The following is a 22386-nucleotide window of genomic DNA, read 5'->3' as shown; positions in this document are numbered from 1 at the left end:
AGTGCTGTGTTTTTCCATCATCTCCCTAGGCTGAGATCTCTCAGGATAAATATATGAGAACAATCCTTTAAGCAAAGTAGGCTGGCTTTTCCCTTTGGGATAAACTAGAACTGCCTGCATTGGTGAAGGTCTTGGTTGTGCCCTTGATCAGATGGTGTTTGTGGCCTAAATCTGAAACTTTCATGCTTATGTGGAGTGCTCACCTCACATAGTGACATTTGCATTTGGTCTTCTGGGTGAATTTGGACTCAAAACTGCAAGGGGGTTTGAGGAACCATTGTGTGATCAAAACACAGAGAGATTGTTTTCAGGTAGCACAGAGAACAAGGAGTATTGAGGTTGGCAATTCTTGGCAGCTAAGCAAGGAGAGCAAGACAGCTATTAATCAGAAACTGGCACTTCATGAAATCATAGAATAATTTGGGCTGGAAGAGACCACAGGAGGTCTCTGATCCAGCCTCCTGCTCCAAGGTGGGTCAGCTCTGTAATCAGCCCAGGTTTGTCTCAATGCAGAAAGCAATGAGCCCACTGGGACTCCTGCCTGTTAGACTTGCCCCAGCATTTTGTAAAAGCTGATGTAATTTAAAAACCCTGGTTGCAGCATGTGGAGTTGGTAGTTTTTTCCCCCCAGCTTCCTGTGTTTGTGAAACAGCTTTGAAGTTGCTTGAGGTGGTGTTCATCACTTTTGGGTTATTTTAACTACCATGCTCATGGATCTTCTCTGGCTTAACACTGCAAGCCTTTGCCAACAGTGGGGTTGAGACAGGCTTGAGAAAACTTGGTCAAAGACAAAAATCCCATGGAGTGTCCACTCCATTACGTTGCTTGAAAGTGAACAAAAGTATTCACTGGACCGTTTTAGCCCTGCAGAAATGCAGTATTTGGTGTTTTCCTGCTTCTGGAGCTGGTGTCTGGTACATGTTGGAATACCTGCACTGAGGTGCCTCTTTCTGATATTTGCACCTTCTGTTTGTGGAGAGCTCATGCAGAAGAAGTGTTGATGGGTCTTTGTGGGGGCTGCAAACTGAGCTGGACACACACAATCCTGGGAAACAGCTGGGGGGTGTCCAAGTCCCCATACTGGAGCATCTGTGGCCACCCCAGTGTCTGTGACATTTGCTGCCCACGTTTTTTCTGGTGGAGGTGGAGGGCTCAGCTGAGCTGATGGGTTCTGAGGCAGGGACAGGTGGCTTCAGGGGACAAAAACAGATGAATCCCCTGATCTTTTTTCAAATCTCTTTCTACATAATGTACTCTTTTGAAGCCTTCTGGGTTTAGTGGTTTTTTGAATGTGGTAGGGGAAGAAGGAGTAGATGAGAAGGGTCTGCATGAAATGGGATTGTTGTGGGTTTGAGCACGGAGAGAAGTTGCATTTCCTGGGGATGGCTGCCCATGTCTGAGCTGGGATCTCTCCTTGGCCAGCACTCCTGGCTAGAGCATCATCCCAGCATTCTCTTGTCCTGAAGAGCCCATTCTTCCTTCCTTGGATGTGATTGGGCTTCTGCCATTGCCCACGTTGGATCTTCCTGTGCCTTTCCAGGGAGCTGCTGTGCTTCCTGGGCATCATGGACACCCAAACCACTCCAGACTTCCATGGAAAGGAGAGAAGCTTTCAGGCACTGAGATCCCAATCCAAACCCAGATGCCTGAGGCAGCCTATGGTACTGCTCTGTGCCCTCCAAGCCCTGCCTAATCCCTCCCTGGAGCTGGAGATGCTGGGTTGGCTTGCTCAGCATTGCCTCCTTGGCAGGGACACGGGGTCATTGTCACCACCCCAGGAAAACAAGCTCCTGCCTCCCTCTTGGTTTCAGAGGTGCTGTGTCCTCCTCACCTTGGCAGTGTGGTGGCTCCCCTCAGGCTTTTGGAGCACAGCTCAGCTGATCCCAGGTTGTGAATCGTGCCCTGGAGTCATGGGCTCTGGATGCTGGCTGTCACCAAGGGGCAGGAGCTGAGGTGGAGTGAGATGCTGCAGTTTTGTGTCTTGAGGGGCTGCCTAGAGAAAAGGCAGGCTGAGGAGCTTTCATTAAAAATGGTTCTGGGAAGGAATGCTGGGCCTGGGGGAGGCTGCTGTTGCTCCAGGAGCAGGGTTGGTTGTGTTTTGGTTGTGTCTGCTGTAGGGAGGTGGCAGATGTGACAGCACCTTTTCTGCAGTGGTGAATTTTCAGTGCTATTCGTCCCCTCTTCTTTTTCTTGTATGAGCAGGAGGAGAGTAACTTGAGAATCAGCTGAGGAGTGAGCCAGGCTCTCTGAGGAGCTGATGGAAGTGTATGGGCAGGTGTTTGGGATGCAGGAGGATGTGCCAGTTAGGTGGTTATGTTACTCTTTTTGTGTTTTTTTTTCTGGAGGGCAAAGCTACTTCCATGTGAATGGGCTGTGCAAGGAGTGTGAGTTATGGCACTTTGCACAGCAAACAGAAACCATTCCTGAGCTGTATTCTTGGCTGAAAGACGTCTGCAGGCCCGAGGGGATTGGCAGGGTGGGTCTGGGGGGGTCTGTAGGGACTCAGTGTCTTGGGGCCTGGCTGCAGGCAGTGGGGATGACTGCACTGTTCCAGCAAATATCCTGGTATAATGCTGCATTTCTTACTGCTGGGTTTTGTTCATCCGAGTTGTCCCTCCTCCCAGCCCCTCAGTGCCTTGCTGGGTGGGAAAAGCCTGCATGGGACAGGCATCCTCCCAAAGACAATCTGAGGGGCTCACAGGGAAGCGTGCACAGCTTCCATCCCAGCTGTTCTTTCCCTGAAGAATACCTTTATTTTGTATTCCTTGCCAAAAATTGCGGTTTCAGAGAGGTGAAAAACTGAGAACCTCCCTCTCCCCTCCCTCCCCCCCACATAGTGATGTATTTCTTTCCCCTAAGTCATTTTGGCTTTGTTTCCCTATGAGACAGTTTTGATTTCATTTTGAAAATTCCCCACCCGGCCACTGCATTTTGCCAAGAAAAACTGCACACACAAACCAGTTCTGGGTTGATTTGAAGTGACCCTTCCTTCATCCTTTTTCAGTCCCTCCATTTCCCCTGCTTGCATCCCAGCCCTGTGGAGAGATGTTGTGCATTGTACTGAGGATTTCTGTGCAGGCACTGGGGGAGCCTCCTCCTGCACAGAGTCCCTGTGGGAATTTACTTCAGTCATTGGTTCCCCCATGAGAACAGGTTTGGTTTGGGGATGGAAGAATCAGGAGAGCCCACGGGATTTCCCTTTTGTTGTGCAGAGTGGGGTGCTGGAGCAATAAGGGAAGAGTGTGCCTGGGGAGAAGGGATTGGGACTGGTGCTCCAGTGTCAGTGTTCTTGGCTGGGTCACAGTGCCTTGGTTTTTTAAAGCATCCTTGCACCAGAGGGCATGGAATGGACCAGAAGAATGTGTACAGCCTTTGAAGAGACGTGTTTGCCTCTGTAATATCCTGCGCCAGGTTGGTTTGTGTTGAGGAGTACCTGCTGGTGAGATGCACTGTTAGCCCAGAGTTGAGCTGCTGTCTGTCCATCAATACCACGTGTGTCTCTCTCCAGCCTCTTGCTCAATCCCTTGGGAAATGGCAGAGCTACTGCTGCTAGGGCTAATTATTCCTCGAGACAGAAGACATTTGATAAAATATTAACCTTTTTCAAAAACAGAGCCCCAGTTAATTAGCTCCACTTTTGTGACACACTCACCCAGAGATAAAAGCTCGTTCCCCAGATATCTGTCTGTGGAGCAATGATCTTTCTGCATGTCCCTGTCACCATGGGGGACACAGAGGAGTGTAGGAGTGAGAGCTGGGAATTTAATAAAAGACAGTGACCTGCCAGTCACTGTGCCCTGAGGACAAACTGCTCCATTTCAAGGTGAGCAGTGCCTGGGGAGAGGCACTGCTGCTTTTGTTCAAGAGCCAGGAGCTGGAAACAGAGACAGAGTGGGTGGTGGGATCCACCTCGCTGCCTACACCTGGGCTGTGTCTGTGTTGTCAGTGCCACATCTCTGGAGCTGGAGTTTGGGGGCTAGGTGGGTAGGTAGGGCTCGGTAGAGCTGAGTGAATAAAAGTGTTTCAGTTCTTTGGTTATTTAAGAGAAAGAAAAGCCAGGAGATGGCAATTTCAGGATAAACCAAAAGCAAAGCTGTTGGTGAATCTAAAAGTAAAAAGGCAGGAAAACTTAGAGCCAAAGAGATCTGTTTTTCTCATCCTGAAAAGGGAAAAATTTCATTTAGATCTCAAATGTTTTTGACATTTGAGTCATCTAAAAATGACAAGCTGTATTTAAAAGCAAGTGATTTTGAATATCAGATGAAAAGTACACACTGGGCTCCTGAGGAACAAGCGATGTGCTGGAGTGGAAGTGATGCTGCACTGTGTGTTGGTGGGTGCAGGAACCACTGGTGGGAGGCATCACTGCACCAGGGAGAGGCTTCTTGCCAGGGATGGAGGGAGGGATGGAGGTCTCTGACACACCAGGACTGACTGCAGACCCAGCCATGGCCCTCAGGGTGGCTGTGCCAGCATCAGTTTGTGGTATTTTCTGGGGTCCCCATTGTAGGGAGGACATGATGAATCTGACTCCATGTTCTTAGAAGGCTAATTTATTATTTTATGATCTATATTATATTAAAGAATACTATACTAAAACTATACTAAAGAATAGAGAAAGCCTTCTGTCTGTATTGTAAAAGATGATAATGAAAACTCGTGACTCTCTTCTCAGTCTTGACACAGCCTGACCATGATTGGTCATTAAGTCAAAACAATTCACATGAAGCCAACGAAACAATGACCAGTTGGTAAACAATGTCCAAACCACATTCCAAAGCAGCAAAACACAGGAGAAACAAATCAGATAATTATTGTTTTCCTTTTTCCGTGAGACTTCTCAGCTTCCCAGGAGAAGAAATCCCGGCGAAGGGGTTTTTCAGATAATATGACTGTGGCATCAGTCAGTCCATGGCGTCACAGGATTTCCTTTTAAAACTCCAGGTGCCTCCTTCCCTGCAATGGACTGATCCTGGTGTTTTTCTAGGGAAGAGAAACCCTTGCCTGTCTCGGTGGCCTTCAGGGGCTGCACCCACCTGAATCACACCGAGGCCCAGTGATGATTTCGTGGTGGCCATCCCTACATCACCAAGTGCTTCAGCATTCCCAGGGTGTCATTGACCATCCTCTGCTAGAACCACCTCTGCCTTTGACTGCTGTAACATATTGACCACTTGTCTTATGGTTATTATGTGCCATCGATTACTTTGATAACTTGCTCTGAGTAATTCTGACAGAATGAAGTTGTTTGTTTAACTCTTGTGCTTGTCTCGCTATTTCTATTGACATAATACGTTTACGTAGGCTGAAATCAAAGTCAGGTATTAGTAAATAATGGAACTAATTCTCCAAGACTCGCTTCTGATGATAATTTAGGCCATGAGACAGTTTCTTCCATCTTCTTGTTTGGTTTTTCTTCTAGCCAGTACCTTAAGTTCCTAGTCCATCAGCTGCAGCACAAGGACATTTTGTTTTGGGGCCATTTGGGTGGATTTCTGCTTTGAGCACTGCAGATCCCTACATGCTGGAAGTGTTTTTGAGCTGTCACAGCGTGGAGCTGGGGTTTGTGCTTCCCCAGCTGTGACTGTGGAGGTGTTGTGAGGACGGGGACTTTCTCAGTTTTGATTTGCCATGTGATGCCAGGAAGCTCTCTGGTCAGAAAGCATCCTCCCTAAGGAATCTTTACATCCAGGGTTCTAACCATCTGAAATGTAATTTCAGGTTTTCCTGGCTTCTGAAGGTCTTTAATAATGGATTGGTGGTTGTCCATGAAGGCGCAATGTACCAGATTTTGCTTTTACTTCCACTAAGTGAAAAACTCTGCCGTTAGCTCTGGTATTCCAGTAAAACTGGCATCAGTTTAAAATTCTACTGAATTGTACTGGTTTTGCTTTCTTCTATTCACTTTTGTTGGCTCAGTTTTTCTTTTTTGCCTCAGTTCTGAGCAAGGAAGGTTGGAGGGAGTCAAGAAGCAAGACAGACCCTGAGTCTGTGTGGAGGGCCCTAGAAGTCTGAATTATTCATGAGCTGCTTTGAAAATCAAGACACACAATCTGGTTTAACTTGTTTTTAAAGGCAGCCATGCTATTCTTTCCTTCCTTCTTAGTAAATTCTCTTTCTTTTCCCCTCTCCTTTTCTGAAGACAAAAACACAGCAAATTTATAATGAATTATAAATGCATCTTCTCATCAGTTTTGAGGTTCACAGGCAGCAGCACGTCATGTGCACAGAAGGTTATTTTTGCCTTCTTGCATTTCCCCATTTCTTCAAATTTAGTCGTTTGATTAATTTTTTAGATACCTATCTTGCAGGGAGAAGAAAGAAAGAGACTGAAAGAGGCAGCAAGTTAGAGGAAATATTAATTGCATGCTAGCCAAATCCAGCACTGCTTCAGGTTCCAGAGGCTGTGTAGAAAAATGTATTTCTTGGTCAACCCAAGGAGACTGATCTCAGGTCAGCCAGTGGTTAAGCTGCACCAATTTGCAGGACTCTACTCTTTTGTGCATTTTCTAGTATTTTTGTGGGGAAGGAGCAGACTTGGACAGGTTCCTCTGGACATCTAATCTACAGCCAGAGCTGGTTCACAGCCCCAGCAGATTTTTCCTCAGGGCCTTCTTTGCAATTTTATCAAATTACATCTAGTTCAAACCTGCTGAATAATTCCTTGTGAGGAACCACCAGTGAGTATTTGTTGCAGATGTGCCTCCTTACCCTTGCTGAAGCCCTTGTACACCCTGAAGTCATCTGCTCAACCAGGGATTCCTCTCTTTGGACCACCATTGTTTCTCCCAGCCCGACAGCGTCTGTTGCACGCCACCGTAGTGATTTTTCAGCCCCTTTTTGGGAATGCAAATCTGAGGCACATGCCAGTCCAGCACAGAGAAATCCTTCTGACCTTTCTCAAGGGTATATTTTCACCTTGGCAAGCCAAACTTGAGCTGGCATTCCGTGCAATCATGTGGCACTGCCAGCTGATATCTGACTCTGCGTCCTTTCTTCTTTCCTTCTGGCATGGCTGCTTTCCTTCTGCTGAGCCTTCCAGCTGTGTTTCCAGCCTCTCTTTGCTCTAGGCCTTTGCTCTGGTGTTTCTGTAGCACCAACCTCCCCACAGCCATGGCCAGCCCGAGGTGGACCTGCAGGACCAGAGGGTCTGGAGCTAGTGGCAATTCCTGCCGCCGCTGGTTTTCCTGTTGTGCTGTGACAGTCACATCTGTGCTCTGAGCTGCCACCTCCACACTCAGATTGTGTCCTGGTGGAGCTTAGAGGCAACACCAGAGGGAATCCCAGAGCTTTCTCAGTATGTCTTTGTGCCAAAGCTGACCCCACATGCAGGATGTGCCAGCAGCAATTGTCTCACTGCTCACAACTGTGCTCTGGGTGCCATGGTGGTGCTGGGGCTGCACAGGCCATGGCCAGCCCGCTGTTTGGCAGCTTCTTCCTGGCTAAGGAAGGGCAAAGCAAACCCAGAGAAGGAGCAGGAGATGCTGGCATAACTTGGATGGAAAGGAGCATTTTCAAAGTCTCTCAAAGCTGAATGAAAAACACTTTGAGGCAACATGCCAGAGGGGTGACTTGGGGAGAGCCAAGAAGCAAGAGTATTGATGGGAGGTGAATGCCATGGAGATCACTTGACCCCTCTATGTGCTCTGGTCAAGCAAATTCTGAATTGTTGTGTCCCATTTTTACTCTTGTATGAGACTGATGCACTGACTGTGGCGTGAGCAGGACTTCTTGGATTTTCCATCTCTGGAGGTCATCAGGTAATGATTTTTTGAAAGGTACTCTGCAGTCAGGCACAAGTCACTGGACTTAATGCATGAATAACTGCAAAATGCAGAAATAACTGGGAGAAATGCCAGAGGTTGTGCTTCCCATAGGTAAAGTGAGATGGTGCACAGTCCTATCCAGCAGTAAGCTCTATGAACTTCCCAGATTCCAGATGATTTGGCACATGCATTGTTTTATAGCATGCCCCCCCCACATGACCATATCTGAGATTGCCCTGCCCACATGACCATATTTGTACTTTGGTCACGCCCACATGACCATATTTGGAATTTGTCCACACCCCCATTTCCTTATTTGGGCATGCCCTGCCTACATCACCATATTTGGAATTTGGCCACACCCACACAACCATATTTGGCCCTTTGGCCACACCCACATGACCATATTTGGGCATGTCCACATTACCTTTTTGCATGCCCTGCCCACATGACCATATTTGTGGTATTGCCACGCCCACATTTCCTTATTTGGGCATGCCCCGCCCACATGGCCATATTTGGCATTTGGTCACACCCACATGACCATATTTGGGCATGCCAAATTTCCTTATTTGGGCATGCCCCACCCACATATATCAAATCATGTCCTGCTCTATATCAAACCATAGCCATAGTTCCAATTTTTAGACTGTTTTCATGTAAGTCTCCTCGGTTAGTTTTTGGGAACAAATTCTTTACTGTGAGGGGGATGAAGCCCTGGAATAAGTTGCCAAGAGAAGCTGTGGAATGTCATCCCTGCAGGTGTTCAGTTGTTGCATGGGATTTAAAGGAGCATGTTCCAGTGCAAGGTGTCCCTTCCCAAGGCAGGGAGTTGGAATTAGATTATCTCTAAGGTCCCTTCCAACCCCACATAAAAACATTCTGTGTTTTTATGATCTATGAATTTTGTTTCAGCTCAAAGACAGGGCTTAGGCACAATAGTTTTCCACCGTTGTGTATGCCACCCTGAGAGGTTGTCCTGAGAGGTGTGACCAAGATGCCTGCATGTCCTGCCACCCATCCCTACAGGTGTGCAGAGCTTGTTTAGCAGTCTTGGCTGTTGGCCAGGACAGCTGGGGTTCTGATCTTTTCCTTTCCATTGACAGCTCTCTCCTTGCCTGTGGTAGGTAGTGGCTTCCTTTCTCACCAGGGCTGTAATTTCCATTTTCTTTCATGGGAGCAATTTTTTAACATTCCTTGCGGAATGTCGTCTGAAATCAGCGTGGTTTGTCCATCAGGGCTGATGTGAACCCATCCTGTTGGTGATGGCAGGTTCCTGTCCCTGGGCTGATGTGACAGCCCTGTGGCAGCAGAGTGCACACAAACCCAAATACCCTTATTTTGGATGCGTGGTGACAAGACTGTGTTCTCCCATGTGTTTCCAAGGAGAAGAGAGGAGCCAGCAGGGAGGTGAAGGATGGTGTAGCTCTGCCTGGTGCAGCTGCTGTTTGACATAAATATGCAGAGAGTGCTTTGGAAGTGGTGAGCTGAGTTGAGGGAGAGTTTGGACTTTGTGGAAAACGTTAAAAATTCAGAGCAGAGCTGTTGGCAAGTGATGGCTGTTGAAGTAGAGCAGAGGAATGAGCAGAAGCCTGGCAGGGGGAATCCCGGGGATAAGGATGATCATTTATTGAGGGAATTTAATGAGATACAGGAGAGGGTGAATGTAAGAGGTGGGTTTTGAGAGACACAGCCCTGCACTGTGGACATGTGATGTTGGATGAGCCTTGGGGCACCAGAAGTGGCTGTGGAACAGGGTCTGATGCCTAAAGAGGCTGATCTGGAACAGAGGCTAGACAGAGTTAAAGGAATAAAGTAGGTATTTGTTAAAAGGCCTTCAAAGGATACACCTTGGCCAGTACAAGAGCCTGGCTGTTTATCTACCCAAGATGGATACAGGATGGATGACCAGTCACACATTTTCACACTTTTTAAAGTTTTGGCCCATTTACATATTTGGGTCAGTTGTCCAGTTGCAGCTTCAGGTTGTGAAGTCCCATCCTCCCAGACTGCACTCCTCAGTTTGCTGTTGTTTGTACTTCTTGAGCCTAAAGCTGCAATGATGTCCTTGGTTCTCAGGCTGAAAAGCATTTTTTGGTCTAACTAAACTGTGAAGAGAGCTTGCTAACACTTTATATGAAGTTCAGAGTCACATACCAAGGCAGAACAGAACCTTTTTAGATATGAAAGTTAAAACTAAATAGCATCAGGTCTTATCTTGTTCACACTGTTAATCTTTACCATTGTGCTGTGCAGCTCTGTTGGCAGGGTGGGCTCTGGTTTGGTGAGGGGCACTGAGAGTGAGGTTTGCCATTTTTAAATGTAAGATGGGTTCAGATTTTCTGGGAACTGGTGTGTGCTGCCCTGCCAGGAGGATCTCTAAGGATGCAGGGGCAGCGCTGTGTGGAGGCCCCCAGCTTGTGATACCCCTCTGCTCACCAGCAGCACAAGGGCTGAAGATCAAGAAAGTATCTTGAGAAAGGGATTTTGGGAGCAATGCTGGAGTTTCCGGAGTTTGGGACTTTTCAGGAGAGCTTTGCAATTCCTGCAGTGAGTGCAGGGCTCTGGCTGTCTGCTCCATGTCCCCACAAACAGGCATTGCATTATTTATTCTTGAGCAGTTAACAGCACATTGGGAATGTGGAGGCAAATGTGCTGCCCTGTCCAACCTAAAGGAAGTATAACAGGCAACCAGTCCAGGCTGGGATTTTCCAAGTGATTCCTAAGGTGTTTGTAGCCAGACTACCCCTTTCAGAACTACCTGATTGTGAAATTATTTCCATTTTTAATGGAAAAAAAAACTTCAATCAAAAAGTGACTCTTCCCATCAAATTAAGTTTGACTTCTTGCATGAGGAACTAAGAATTTTTCTCCATCTGGATGCTCTCCCTGGGGTTTTTAGGGCAGGCCAGCATAACTTCTGTCTTCTTTCACCCCACCCAGATGCTGGGAACCTGCAGAGCTGCCTGGCAGCTTTCCTGCTTGCACTTGCTCTCCAGTCCTGCTGCAAGGTTTCAAAGCATCAAACTTTAAATGGCTTTAGCCAGTGAGTTTCAACACACTGCAAATGCAGGCAGTGCAGTTACTGCTTTTCTTTTGTCCTTCCTTTTTTTTTTTTTAACAATCTAAAAAAACCCCTCAAACTTTCATTGGTTTCCTGAAAATGTTGTGGGTGTTGGTTTTGGTTTTGTTTTGTTTTTTTTGTTGGCAATTGGGTGACCTATGAAATACCATCAGCAGCACAAAACGTTTATCCAGTGACAGCCTGAGGTAGCACAGGCAGCTTTTAGCAGGTTTATTTTCATTATTACAGCAATTTTAGGGCTGCATGCTGCAATTTTCACTTGCAGTGAGGTATTAAATTGAAATTACCCCAGATGTAATTGTCACACAAAATAATTCTGGACATGCTGGATTTAATGCTTTTCCAAGCTGTGGTTTTTATTACCCAAGTAAGTGCCAAAAAAAGACACTTGTAGTCAACAACTTAAACTGAAATCTGCCTTCTGGGGACCCAGGATGTTTAGTTGCAGTTACATTGGGGGAGGAAGGGGTGGGGAAAAAAGGGACCAAGTGGAGGAAACTTTGGGAGGGCTCCTTAAAGAACCCGGGGTAACATCCTGGGCAAGGAGAGAGTCAGAACCAGAAAGCACTGTGACGGTGTTTACAGGGGTTTTCAGGTGAGGGAAGAGACAAGAATGTTGACTCTATGTTCAGAAGGCTTGATTTATTATTTTATGATATATATTACAATAAAACTATACTAAAAAGAATAGAAGGAAAAGTTTCATCTCAGAAGGCCAGCTAAGCTAAGAATAGAAAGGAATGAATAATAAAGGTTTGTGTTTCAGACAGAGAGTCTAAGCTAACTGGGCTGTGATTGGCCATTAATTACAAACATCTAAGATGGGCCAATCACAGATGCACCTGTTGCATCCAATAGCAGCAGATAACCATTGTTTACATTTTGTTCCTGAGGCCTCTCAGCTTCTCAGGAAGAAAAAACCTTATAGAAAGATTTTTAATGAAAAGATGTCTGTGACAGAGCACCCAGGAGGAGGAGCCCTGGGAGGAAGATCCAGCAGCTCTGCCTCACCCTTTGCAGGCAGCTTCTGGTTTTGGAGAGGTTTTGGAGAGGCAAGTCCCAGCTGTGGTGTGGTGCTGGTCACATATGGAGAGAGTCCCTGTATGATCTAGGTGTTGGATAAGTGGGTCCTAGTTACTCCAAACGAGCTACAGCTGCGAAGGCCTTAGTTGGGCAGCAGCTGTACCTTGTGAAGGTAACTGGAATAAAACAGGGTGGGCTGAGAGCCCAGGAGGAGCCCCTGAGAAGCTATGAAGAGCTGCCTGTTAGAAAACCAGCCAAGAAGGTATGAACTTTAAGAATATAATTGCAATAGTATGGGACTTGAGAAATATGAAATACAGCAATATGAATAACAACAGTCACAGAGGCGAAGCGAGGCTGGAGCTCCACAGCAGCATCATTGCTGTCCTCGGGATGTGACAAGCCTCACTAGACACGAGCCAGAGGTGACTTGCAGCTCTGGAGGTGCCCCTGTGTGACATTCCAGCTTCTCCCACATGCACACTGCCTGGTTGGGCCGGTCTGGTGTGTCAACATCTGGAATTTTAGGACCAGGTTGTTGCTCAGGAGGAGCCTGAGCTAGCCTGCAGCAGCCCCAGCACTCCCACCCGTGGGAGGCACAGACACTCCCAGCTCCTGCTTTCTTTACCAGCTCCTGGGCTGTTGTAACAGCATAAGTAAAGTATTGATGACTTTGTATTTTCCACTCCCGCTCGTTCTCTGCCAGAAATAGCTTCCCTTGTTGGCTCCACAGAGCCCTGCTGGAAGTGGGTGGAAGGACACGCATCTGGGAGCAGAGTATAAATAGCACAGGCAGAGCAGCTGCCATCGTCTGTCCCTGCAGCTCCGCAGAGCAAACGGGAGCTGAGCCTGGGCATGGCAAAACCCAGCAGCAGCAGCAGCAGCTTGGGATGGCTGGGCTGGAGCGGGACACTGGGTGGTGCCAGTGATGCTGCAGTGACCCTGAGGAGCAGCTCAGGGCACGACCCAGTGCTGTTCCATAATTCAGAAAGGCTCTGTTTCCAGCATGCCTGAGATGCAGCGTTGATGGATGAGGGTGCTGTCGCACGGGGCAGCGCTGCTGAACTTTCTCCTGCGTATGGAATAGCTGCGCGGCCTCGGCGTCCTTTGGGGATGGACCCAGAATTAGAATTGGCTCCAAGGTGAATTCCTGGTGTGGATGACTGTGCTGAAAGAGCAGGGGAGTAATGAGAAACCTGCTTTTGGTCAAGTTCAAGCAGGATTTGGAAAGGGTTTTGAGTGAAACAATGAGAGAAAGCAGCAACTAATTTAGCGTGAGCTTGCAAATATTTTGTCCCACCCAAGATACCATTTTTTCCTTATCTTTGGAATTGTTTCTCCTGTTGTGCACTCTTGTTCACTTTGTAAATAATCAGAAATACAGTTTCAAAATTAAAATATGGAAAACCTTGTTTAAAATAGAGCATTTTGGCATTTGAGAGGTGCAACATGCTGTTCTGAATAGCGTAAACCAGCAATATCTGGCTGCTCTTACGTGTTTTCTCCTCTCCATATCCAATTTAATTTTTCCATCTGTTTTTACTTCACCTTGCAGGTTCTGTGGTCCAGAATTTTTGGGGGAGTGAGCTGATGGTTTGTTGGAAGAGTGGTTGCTCAGTGCTCTTTTCTGCTGAGTTTGAGGATGGTAGTGGTAGCACCTGGGCAGTGACACAGGAGCAGACAAGTGGCATGAGGATGGCAAGGGACAGGATGGCTGTGATGGAGAACTACTGCTGTGCCATCTTAAGGGACTGATAGGGCCCTGGAAAGGGCAGCATGGATGTAAGGGGGTATCTGGATTTTCTGAGCTGGGAATATATTGGTGTGGGTCTATAAAAGCCACAAATTTAATCAGCTAAAGGTCAAAGTAATTACAGAGTCTGTGACATTTCCTCCTGGGAAGGAGGCAGCAGGGACTGTGGCTGCAGCTGTGGGTTTTCACCTCCTGAAGGCTGGCTTGGAAAGTTTGCAATCCCAATCTTCCCTGTAGTCTGGTTATGTAATTAAGGCGGAATTAGTAAGGAAACAATCAATTTAGAAACAGGGCTTGGCTTACCTTGCAGCTGGCAGGTGGGAATTGCTCCCTCAGGAGGCCGAGAGTGAGGTGGATGGGAGATGGAGCTGCAGGGATGCCCTTACCTCTCATGGTGCCATGAGCCAGGGGATGAGAGAAGCGCTGGTGGGTAGCTGGGAAGCACTGGTTAGAGGAAAGGGCTACCAGCTGTGTGCCTCCCTTCTCATCCCTTCCCATTAATGACTGTTCTTTGCTGCTTTAATCCTCAGTGGCTTACTTGGCAGTTCCTGGATTCCTCTATAAATTATTCACACAAAAAAAGTCTTCTTTATTTCTTTGTAATAATGGCTGGAGACCATTTACTGTTGGACTGTGCTGCCTGTCTTGGTGAAGTGAGCTCTGGCTTTGAATTCCAGCACCTGAATTCAGCCTTTTCTGCCTTCTCCCTCCCCAGGTGTACGACCTTGCACTACAGCCAGGACCTGCCGCCCACCAGCGTGGTCATCACCTTCCACAACGAGGCCAGGTCCACCCTGCTGAGGACAATCCGCAGGTAAGAGCTCCTGGGAGCCTCTGAAAAGAGGGTCAGTGGGTCAGTGGTCATCACAAATAAAGGCAGAATCTGTTTGCCCTCACCACAGCAACAGGAGCAGACCTGGCAGCTGTGGTCTCAAATGGAGACTGGGAGAAATTGGTCTGGAAGTTGCTCTCTGAGAAGTAGGTTTTACAGTGGGATGCTCAGGAAAGTGAGGAGCTGGGCTCCTTTGCAGGGCTAGCATGGGAAACTCTTGAGGCTCATCAGCAGATTAGACAGAGTCTGGGCTAAGAGCTTTTTTATCCAGCTGGGTAGGAGTGCTCAGCTGTGTTTTGGCCCAGCTCTCTAGGGACAGCTATCATTCTGTGGATATCTGCTCTAGTGCTGCTCTCTGAGCTTCTCCAGTGCCAGAAAGGCTTGCTAATTGAGAAGCCCTAATGGCATACATGCAGACCAGATTTTCAGGGATGGTTTCTGTCCTCCTGCAGCCACACGGTGCAGCACTCTGGGCATGAGGCCATCCCTTCATCTGTCAGTTTGTTCTTGGCTGTGTTTTGCTGTCGTGGATAGACTGAAGGCTTCATTTTCACTGCAGGCTTTTTGAAATCTGTGTTTAATCCCAAGGTGTGCCTTGAATCTGCAGGTTCTCTTGTGGGAAGGTGTGTCCAGCTCTGGGCTGGTGGGTTGCTCTGTAGCCTGGGTGTGCTGTGCTCTGTGCCAGTGGTGCACATCTCATGTGCCCTGCTGCAAGTCTTTTAAAGGCTTTTAAATTTAAGCCCTGGCATCCCCAGGGACCCCTTGCCATTGCTGGTGCTGGTTAGACTGGGATTGCTGGTTAGGGGGAGGCTTCAGCTGTGCCCTGCTCACTGTCATGTCTTTGCTGAGCTTTTCTCTCAGCATCCTTCTTCAGGTGAGCGTATCCAGGGCCACAAGTGAGTTTGACAGTCCTGAAATTGAATTCCTGCTCTGCTTTATGGTTTCATGCCCAATCCTGTCTCCCTGCTTCACACTCAGTAATCTGTCACTGCTTTCTCTCTCTGGCTTGTGTGAATTTTGGGTGGCACTGATGCTTGGTGCTGTGTTGGTGACACTGATGCTTGGTGCTGTGCACCACCTCCTCAGTCCTGGACCTTCCCTTTCATCTTTACAATGCCTTGCATAAGTTTGCCATTCTCCAGAACCAGCTGCGTTTGTAACAGAGGAGGCAAGTGCAGTCCTCTAGCTCCTGAAATATAACATGTGAAGTGCAGGGATGGATTTTAACCTCATTTCTCCCCATTACTCAGCACCTGACTGTCCTGCCAGGAGTGATGTTGTCACATGAGAAATGTTAGACCCATGGTACAGCTCTTAGGCCCGGATCCCCCATATCTGGCTTCATTAGAGAACTGTTCATTGCAGCGATGGCAAGGTTAGAAGTACAAGTACATTGAATTTTTGCTTTTTCCTTGAGGTGATTGTCCTTTGAAGTTTCTTATTTCCACCATAGACTTTCTTTCTTGTTCCTCTTTTTTCCAGTTTGCTTGACTTGATTAATTGGCTTTACTGCCTTCCTTACCTGGTCGTGTGTGATTTTCACCACAGCTTTTCCCCTTTGCACTGCTCCTTCTCTCTTATGGGCCCTGGCAATTCCAGTGCTCATGTTTAATCTGTGGGGAGGTTTTCCCCAGCTCTGGGGACCCTTCTGAGCCCTCTTTCTTGTAGGTTCATCTGCCTCTTTAGCCTCTGTGGGTTAATTTGCTGTGCCTTCTGACTGCTTGGGGCTTTTTCCCTCTTGCTCGCCAAATACTTGGTTTAATTAGATCTTCCAGATGACTCCATCCCACAGTGGCTGTAACAACATGGATCATTTTCCTTGGCCATTCAAAACAAACTCTGTCCTCCTGACAGTGCTTTTGTGCCTTTTGGGGCAGTTTGTGGCCAACTGCTTTTAGCATTGTGTTGGGTAAATTTGGCACATATTCTCCCTGGTCCATGTTTGCAGTGGCATAACCCAGGTGACAGATGGACAGGCTGAGGAACAGAGAGGTGATTTTTCCATAGCTGGTGGAAGATTCTGAGTTGCAGACCTGGTTTCCTGAGTTCCAGTATGTTGGATTTTCCAGCCTCATTGAAGAATCAGTGTTCTCATGTTAATTGAGATTCTCAGTGTTAATCACCCTGTCCAGGAGCAAGAGATAGGACAAAGGGACATTTCTTGGATTCTCCAAAGCCATGGGTGATGGGGCACTGTCCCTGCTGTGTAAGCACAGAGGAGTGGCAGAGGGAAGTGCTGCTTGGGGGAATGCCTCTTGCAGAAGTGACCACGTACCTGCTGAGCAGTGGGATTTTGCTATTCCTGCCGTTTTCCTGGATGCTTGAGAGCTTCAGTTGAGGCTGAGCTGTGCTGCAGGCTCAGGGTGCTTCAGGCTCTTGGTAGGAACTAGCAACACGTGGTCTCCCTGGCACCCCTTACTCAGGTCACGTTGAGAACACTTGGGACAGTTCATTTATGGACATTTTGCGTTGTCGGAGTTATTGAGGGAAGCTGGTGGATTGTGTTGAATAATGAATTCATTTAAAAGTTTCATGATCTTTTCTCTGACCATTTGCCAGCTGGAAGTAAAGCAAGGGGGAAAAAAGAAAAAGGAAAAAGTAAATTTATTGAAGGCCCACATCTCTGGAAATGGTGAGGTCAGCATTTATAAATGCATATGCAACTGATCTTGTGAATATATGCAGCTGTCCAGGGAGTAGGGGATGGGTGTCATGAGAAGGGGAAAGAGAAAACAGGAGAAGAGGACAGAAAGGAGGAGATGGTCAATAGCAAAGTAGCTCTGGAGAGTTTTTTAAGGTTTTTTTTTACTGTGCAGAAAGTCTCATTGGGTTGTTTCAACCACTGACTTTTTAACAAGTTCCTTTTCCCGCTGTGGTTCAGTTTTGTGTCTTTCAGTCCCTAAAACTGGTGAGAGTCTCCAACAGTGCATGACATGGGACCATGTGAGTAAACACAAGGTGGGAAGGCAGGAGCAAGGGTGAAAATAAGCAATACGGAGGCATTTAAAATAAAAAGTAAAACCCCTCCAAAACAACAATTTCTTCTTTCCTGTCTTTCCATCCTATACTAGCCTGGATTTAGCAAGGGAATCCTAATCCTGTCATGTGGATGACCTGCTGGGCAGATGGTGAGACGGTCTTGTTTACTCTGCTGAGTGGTTTTTATTTATTTATTCTTTAAACTTGCAGTTGGGGAGCTCAGGGCAGGAATAAGAAAACTTAAATTATTTACCTCTTGCTGACAAACCAAAACACATTCTTTGGCAGGAGTCCTGATGCAAGCGTTGTGAATACCACATCAAATATTTAGATCATTAATTAGCAGAGTGAATATCATGCCTTTCATCTTCCAGTGCTCATAGGTGAAAGAAGTGGTGTCCTGGGCAGCCAACACCTCTCACCCACCCCTCGTGCCACTGCCTTGTCTGCATCCAGACACATCTGAGACAGGGAGGTGGCAAAGCCTCCTTGCTTAGGCACCATATGGAGTCTGTGCCATAACTGAAACGAGCCTGATTAAAGAAGCAAAAACAAGCCAGGTGTTGCACAGAAACTGTATAATTAGCACTTTGTGCTGACTATTTTTTCATTTCTTCTTTTCTTTTCTGCTTTTTGCTTAAACCCTGGACTTTTTTTTCCTCTCTTAATTTGCTAATCATCTCTCGCGGTGACTGAGTACACAGCCCTCCGTGCGCTCTTACCTTTTGATGTTAACATAAGAGAACTCTTGAATTTCAAAGAGCTTGGTGGGTATTTGAAAGAATAAAATGCAAAAGCTGCAGTGTAATCAAAGCTCATTATGGTTATTCTTGGTGTGATGTCTTTCTTCCTACATAATTAGCCATTTGGGGTTGTTGAAGCAGTTCATTTTGGTGGGTATTTTCTCTCCATACTCAGTCTGATTTCGATAATTGTGACCCTTGGCCCTTTTCATACTTCATTATCCTCCCAAAGGTGTTTTTTTCCTCTCCCAACAAGTCCTAATATGTTGCCATGGAGAGAATTAACAGGTTCATGAGTTCTCAAGGATGGGTGTCCACAGTCACCTCCTTATAGCAAGTGGGTGATGGCCAAAACCACCCTGACTTGGTCAGAAGGTCGAAATTCCTGCCTGCAAACATTTTCCATGTCTTACATGGTGTTGGGTGACTTTTGCACTGGTATTCATTTAGAGATGAAATTGTTGGATCCAGTGCTTACCTTTGGGTAGGTGGAAAAGGATCCCAGCAAATTCTTGAGGAGGATGAAAATTTAAGGTGAAATTCTCCATGGCTATGTGTGCATAAGGTAAATAAATCGGAACAAAGAAAGTTTCAGCATTGTCAAAAGATAATTCAGCAGCAAACCTGTTCTTATTAGGGTGAGTAAATGCTTTCTGGACTGGGGGCATGAGCTTTCATTTTGATGGTAACAGGTCTTTTGGCAATTTAAGGGAGAAAATGTTGTGATCTTTGGCACAGCAGAACTTAAAAACTGTTTTGATTTGTTCAAATATATCCATCCCTGCAGTATATATCTACCTATGTTTGATTTCAGGGAAAGAAAATCTATAATAACAGAGGGACTTCAAAGCACTGTAATATTGTCTTCTGATTTTTCCCATATAAAAGGGAAAAAAAAAGCCATGCCCAGACATAAAGAAAGGAAGGTATTAAAAAAAAAAAAAATCAAAGCTGAGCAGAGGCACAAGTAATAGAAAAGCCAGCTTTGAATTTTTAAAGTGCTTTTATGGTCTAGCTGAAAAAAAAAAAAAAACCAAAAAAAACCAAAAAACCAACCCAAAAACTGTAATGCTGAAAACGTGGAGGATTTGATGCCTCTTTTTCCCATCCTCCCTGGGGAGTGCTGCAGGAGAGGTGCTTATGTTGTGTGTTCACGGTATTATGTGGTTAATAGAGCAATAGAGCACCAGGCAGAAAATGCACTGGAGACAGGAATTTGGCTTTGCTGGGCATCTCTCTGTGCCTGCATCAAGTGGCCCCTGGCTTAGCAGCAGTTTGGGGGCTGGCTGGGGTCAGTGCTCTGACTTGCAGGGGCAATAATGAGCTGAAAGTGTGCTGAAACAGCAGGGACCATAGAGCCTCTGGACTGCCCTCCCCAGGGTGAGTTGTTCACTGGAATTTGGGAAAATTCCAGTGTTGTGTGGTGAGTGAGTCTCACAAGGGATTTGCTGGGAGAGGGCTGTGGTGGTACAGGTGAGGGGGTGTGTGCCACCCACAGTGATGGTGTCTGTCACTAACCCCACGGAAGGGTGACAGTTCATGGAGGAGACCTCGGAGATGGCCTTCCCTCATGGGTCAGCCTGCTGGCCTGTTCCCCCTTGCTCTGGTCAGTGCCACAGATGGCCACTGTTGGCACTCGGGGGTCATCTTCCCTGAGTTATGGGGTGGCATGCCCAAGCACAGAGTTGGCAAATCTGGGGACAGTGGGAACCTGCACTGAGCTGGGACTGGGCTGCACCTCTCCCCAGCCCAGGGCTTTGGAAGTGGTCCATTGGAATGGCAGTGGTCCATTGGAATGGATGTGGTCCATTTTCTTCCATAGCTGTTCTCTGGCAGGAGATCATCTTTAAGGCACTGAGTACTGCTTAGAGCCCAGCCTGAGCCTGCACAGCCCAATGCTTTGGTTGAGTTCTAATGGCTGGTACCAGCAAAAGCAGCAGAATCAGCCCCTTTGCAGCCACCTTCCCACAGAGTTTAGCCCTGCACTGCATTTCTGGCAGCCAGATCTGGAGGGGAGACCAGGCAAAGGCAGGCCTTGAATGTTCCAAGTTTCTTGCTGCCTCCCGCTCTCGGTGGGTTATTTATTTATTTTGCTGGCTTTTTTTTTACAAGCCTGCTTCTTTCCTGCAGGTTGCACAGAGTTAGGTTTTCAGGCAATCAACACTTGTTAAATATTCCACTGAGCATGATATTGCTCTCCTGTCTCTCTCCACTGATGCTCGGCTACGGTAATTTGCTGAACTCAGCTCTGGCGTACGGGGATTTCTAAAAAATAACAAGCCTATTAATAACAATAATTAAAAAACACTTGACAGGTAGAAACAGCACATCTAAATTGTTCTGTGTGCCCCAGTGGGAGGAGGGGCGCTGAGCCACTTTTTCCCAGTACTCCATTCAGGCTGTGGGTGTTGGAGAGGTGTTGTTTAACTCTGCTTGGCACAAGCCAAAGTGTTGGGGTGGCCACAGCAGCTCCAGGCTGTTGCTCAGGGGACAGTGGTCTTCTCTGCCTTCAAACCTTAGCATGCAAGGCATCTGAACTGGGGGGAAATAATGGGGTTTTTTTGCCAAGATTCTGGGATTGTCTTTCCAGGGAAGGTAATTCTTAGAAGTGGTTTTTGAGGTGCTCCACAAGGGAGGTGCTAGACTTACCTACTCTGGTCTGAGAGGAAACCTCCTTTTTTCAGAGGATTTCTCTCCAGGGAGAAAAAAAACCCAAACAAACCACCATGGAGTAAGTATTGCTTATATATGGAAGAAATTCTTTCCTGTGAGTTTCTCAGAGAAGTTGTACATGCCCATTTACTTGAAGTGTTCAAGACCAGGTGGGATGGGGCATTGAGCACTCTAGTGGAAGTTGTCCCTTCCCTGTGGCACTGGGATTAGAACTGGATGGTCCCTTCCAACTCAAACCATTCTCTGATTCTGTGATTCTGTGTCATGCATCTGCCTTGGGGTGTCCTGTATGCCTTCCAAAAAGAAAAAACTGGTTCAACTGTTTCTTTCTGCAGGCAGAAGGCACCTGGCAAAAGGGAACCCCCTGGGTGGGGTGGGCTGCATTTTTTGCCAGCTGGTTGTGTGGCTCCCAAGTTGCCCAGGGCTTCTCATAAGTAGCTCCCTTTGCTGTGGTCTGGGCCAGGGATGTGGTTTTTCCAGACTTTCAGGTGCTTTGGGCTTTTTTTGTTTTGTTTTGTTTGTTTGTTTGTTTTTTTTTTTGCAAGAGTTTTGGGAGCTTGAGAGAATGAGAGAACCCATTAATAAGGATCTGGCAGGGGATCAGGGGCTGCAGGATTGTTAGGTGGTTGGGTGACTGCCCTCCTGTGCCAGTGGGAGGTCTGAAGATCTGAAATTTGGGGGGATTTTAAATGCTTTGTGGAAAGAGGAACCGTGCTCAGGATGAAGGCAAAGAAGTTTAAATGCTGTGAAAGCCTGTACCATCTGACTGGCATTATCAAAGCCCAACTCAAGTGCTTAGGAGGCTTTTGGGATGCTCTGGGGCTTCTGCTTCAAGCAGACAGTCTTGACCCTTTGCTGGGGCAGGATTTTAAGCATGTGTAATAGCAACTGCAACTCCACGCCCTATGTGTCCGGGTGTCTGCTGCACTGCTGTTTATTTGAGATTAAATTGCTGGAGCCAGTGCAACCAATCCATGACCTCTGCACCATGAGAGAAAGGGAAAGAACAGGTGTAGATTTTTTAATAATAACAATAATAACCTTTGGTGGTTTAATTAAGGGAAGATTTTAGCTTTGAGCCACGTTTCAGTGTTTGTCTACACGGAGGGAGCTGTGAACCACATCCTCCTGCCTCTCTTTCATTAGCTGGGTGGGCTCCAACCCTGTTCTTATCCTCTCAGCAGCCTCTGCAGCACAATCAGCCCATGGATAAAAACAGGAGTTGTCCTGCCACAGCTGTGAGCTGTGTAAAGATGGGTTTGAGCTGGGTAATTTTCTCTGTGTTGGCCCTGCTGTGGCTGGACACCATATCATTAGCCCCAGAGGAGGTGGAGAGGTGATGGCAGCTTTGCTGTAAGTCCAGTTAGGAATCTTGGTCCAATTTAGGGAAAAAAAAAAAAAAAGCCAGGTTTTCCTGGCTTCATGTGGGGCTCTGCTTTTGCTCACAAAGGTGAGAAGGGTGAATCTCAGCTATTTTCTAGGAATAGAGAGCACTTAGCTCCTAGATCAGGCTACAGGGCGATAGCCAGGCA

At 47.0% G+C, this 22386-nt stretch overlaps 1 protein-coding gene across 2 annotated transcripts in view; it reads left to right on the top strand.

Moving 5' to 3' along the window:
* The window catches only part of GALNT14 (polypeptide N-acetylgalactosaminyltransferase 14), a 100915-nt gene that overhangs the window by 42530 nt on the left and 35999 nt on the right, over positions 1 to 22386 (top strand). For both annotated transcript variants that reach the window (XM_026794470.2, XM_005488462.4), the window contains exon 3: positions 14343 to 14441. In XM_026794470.2, coding sequence (XP_026650271.1) covers positions 14343 to 14441 — 99 coding nt within the window. The remainder of the gene's footprint in view (positions 1 to 14342; positions 14442 to 22386) is intronic.

Source organism: Zonotrichia albicollis, chromosome 3 (genome assembly GCF_047830755.1).
Source record: "Zonotrichia albicollis isolate bZonAlb1 chromosome 3, bZonAlb1.hap1, whole genome shotgun sequence".
Classification (NCBI taxonomy): domain Eukaryota; kingdom Metazoa; phylum Chordata; class Aves; order Passeriformes; family Passerellidae; genus Zonotrichia; species Zonotrichia albicollis.
This window is presented reverse-complemented; position numbering and strand designations above follow the sequence as displayed.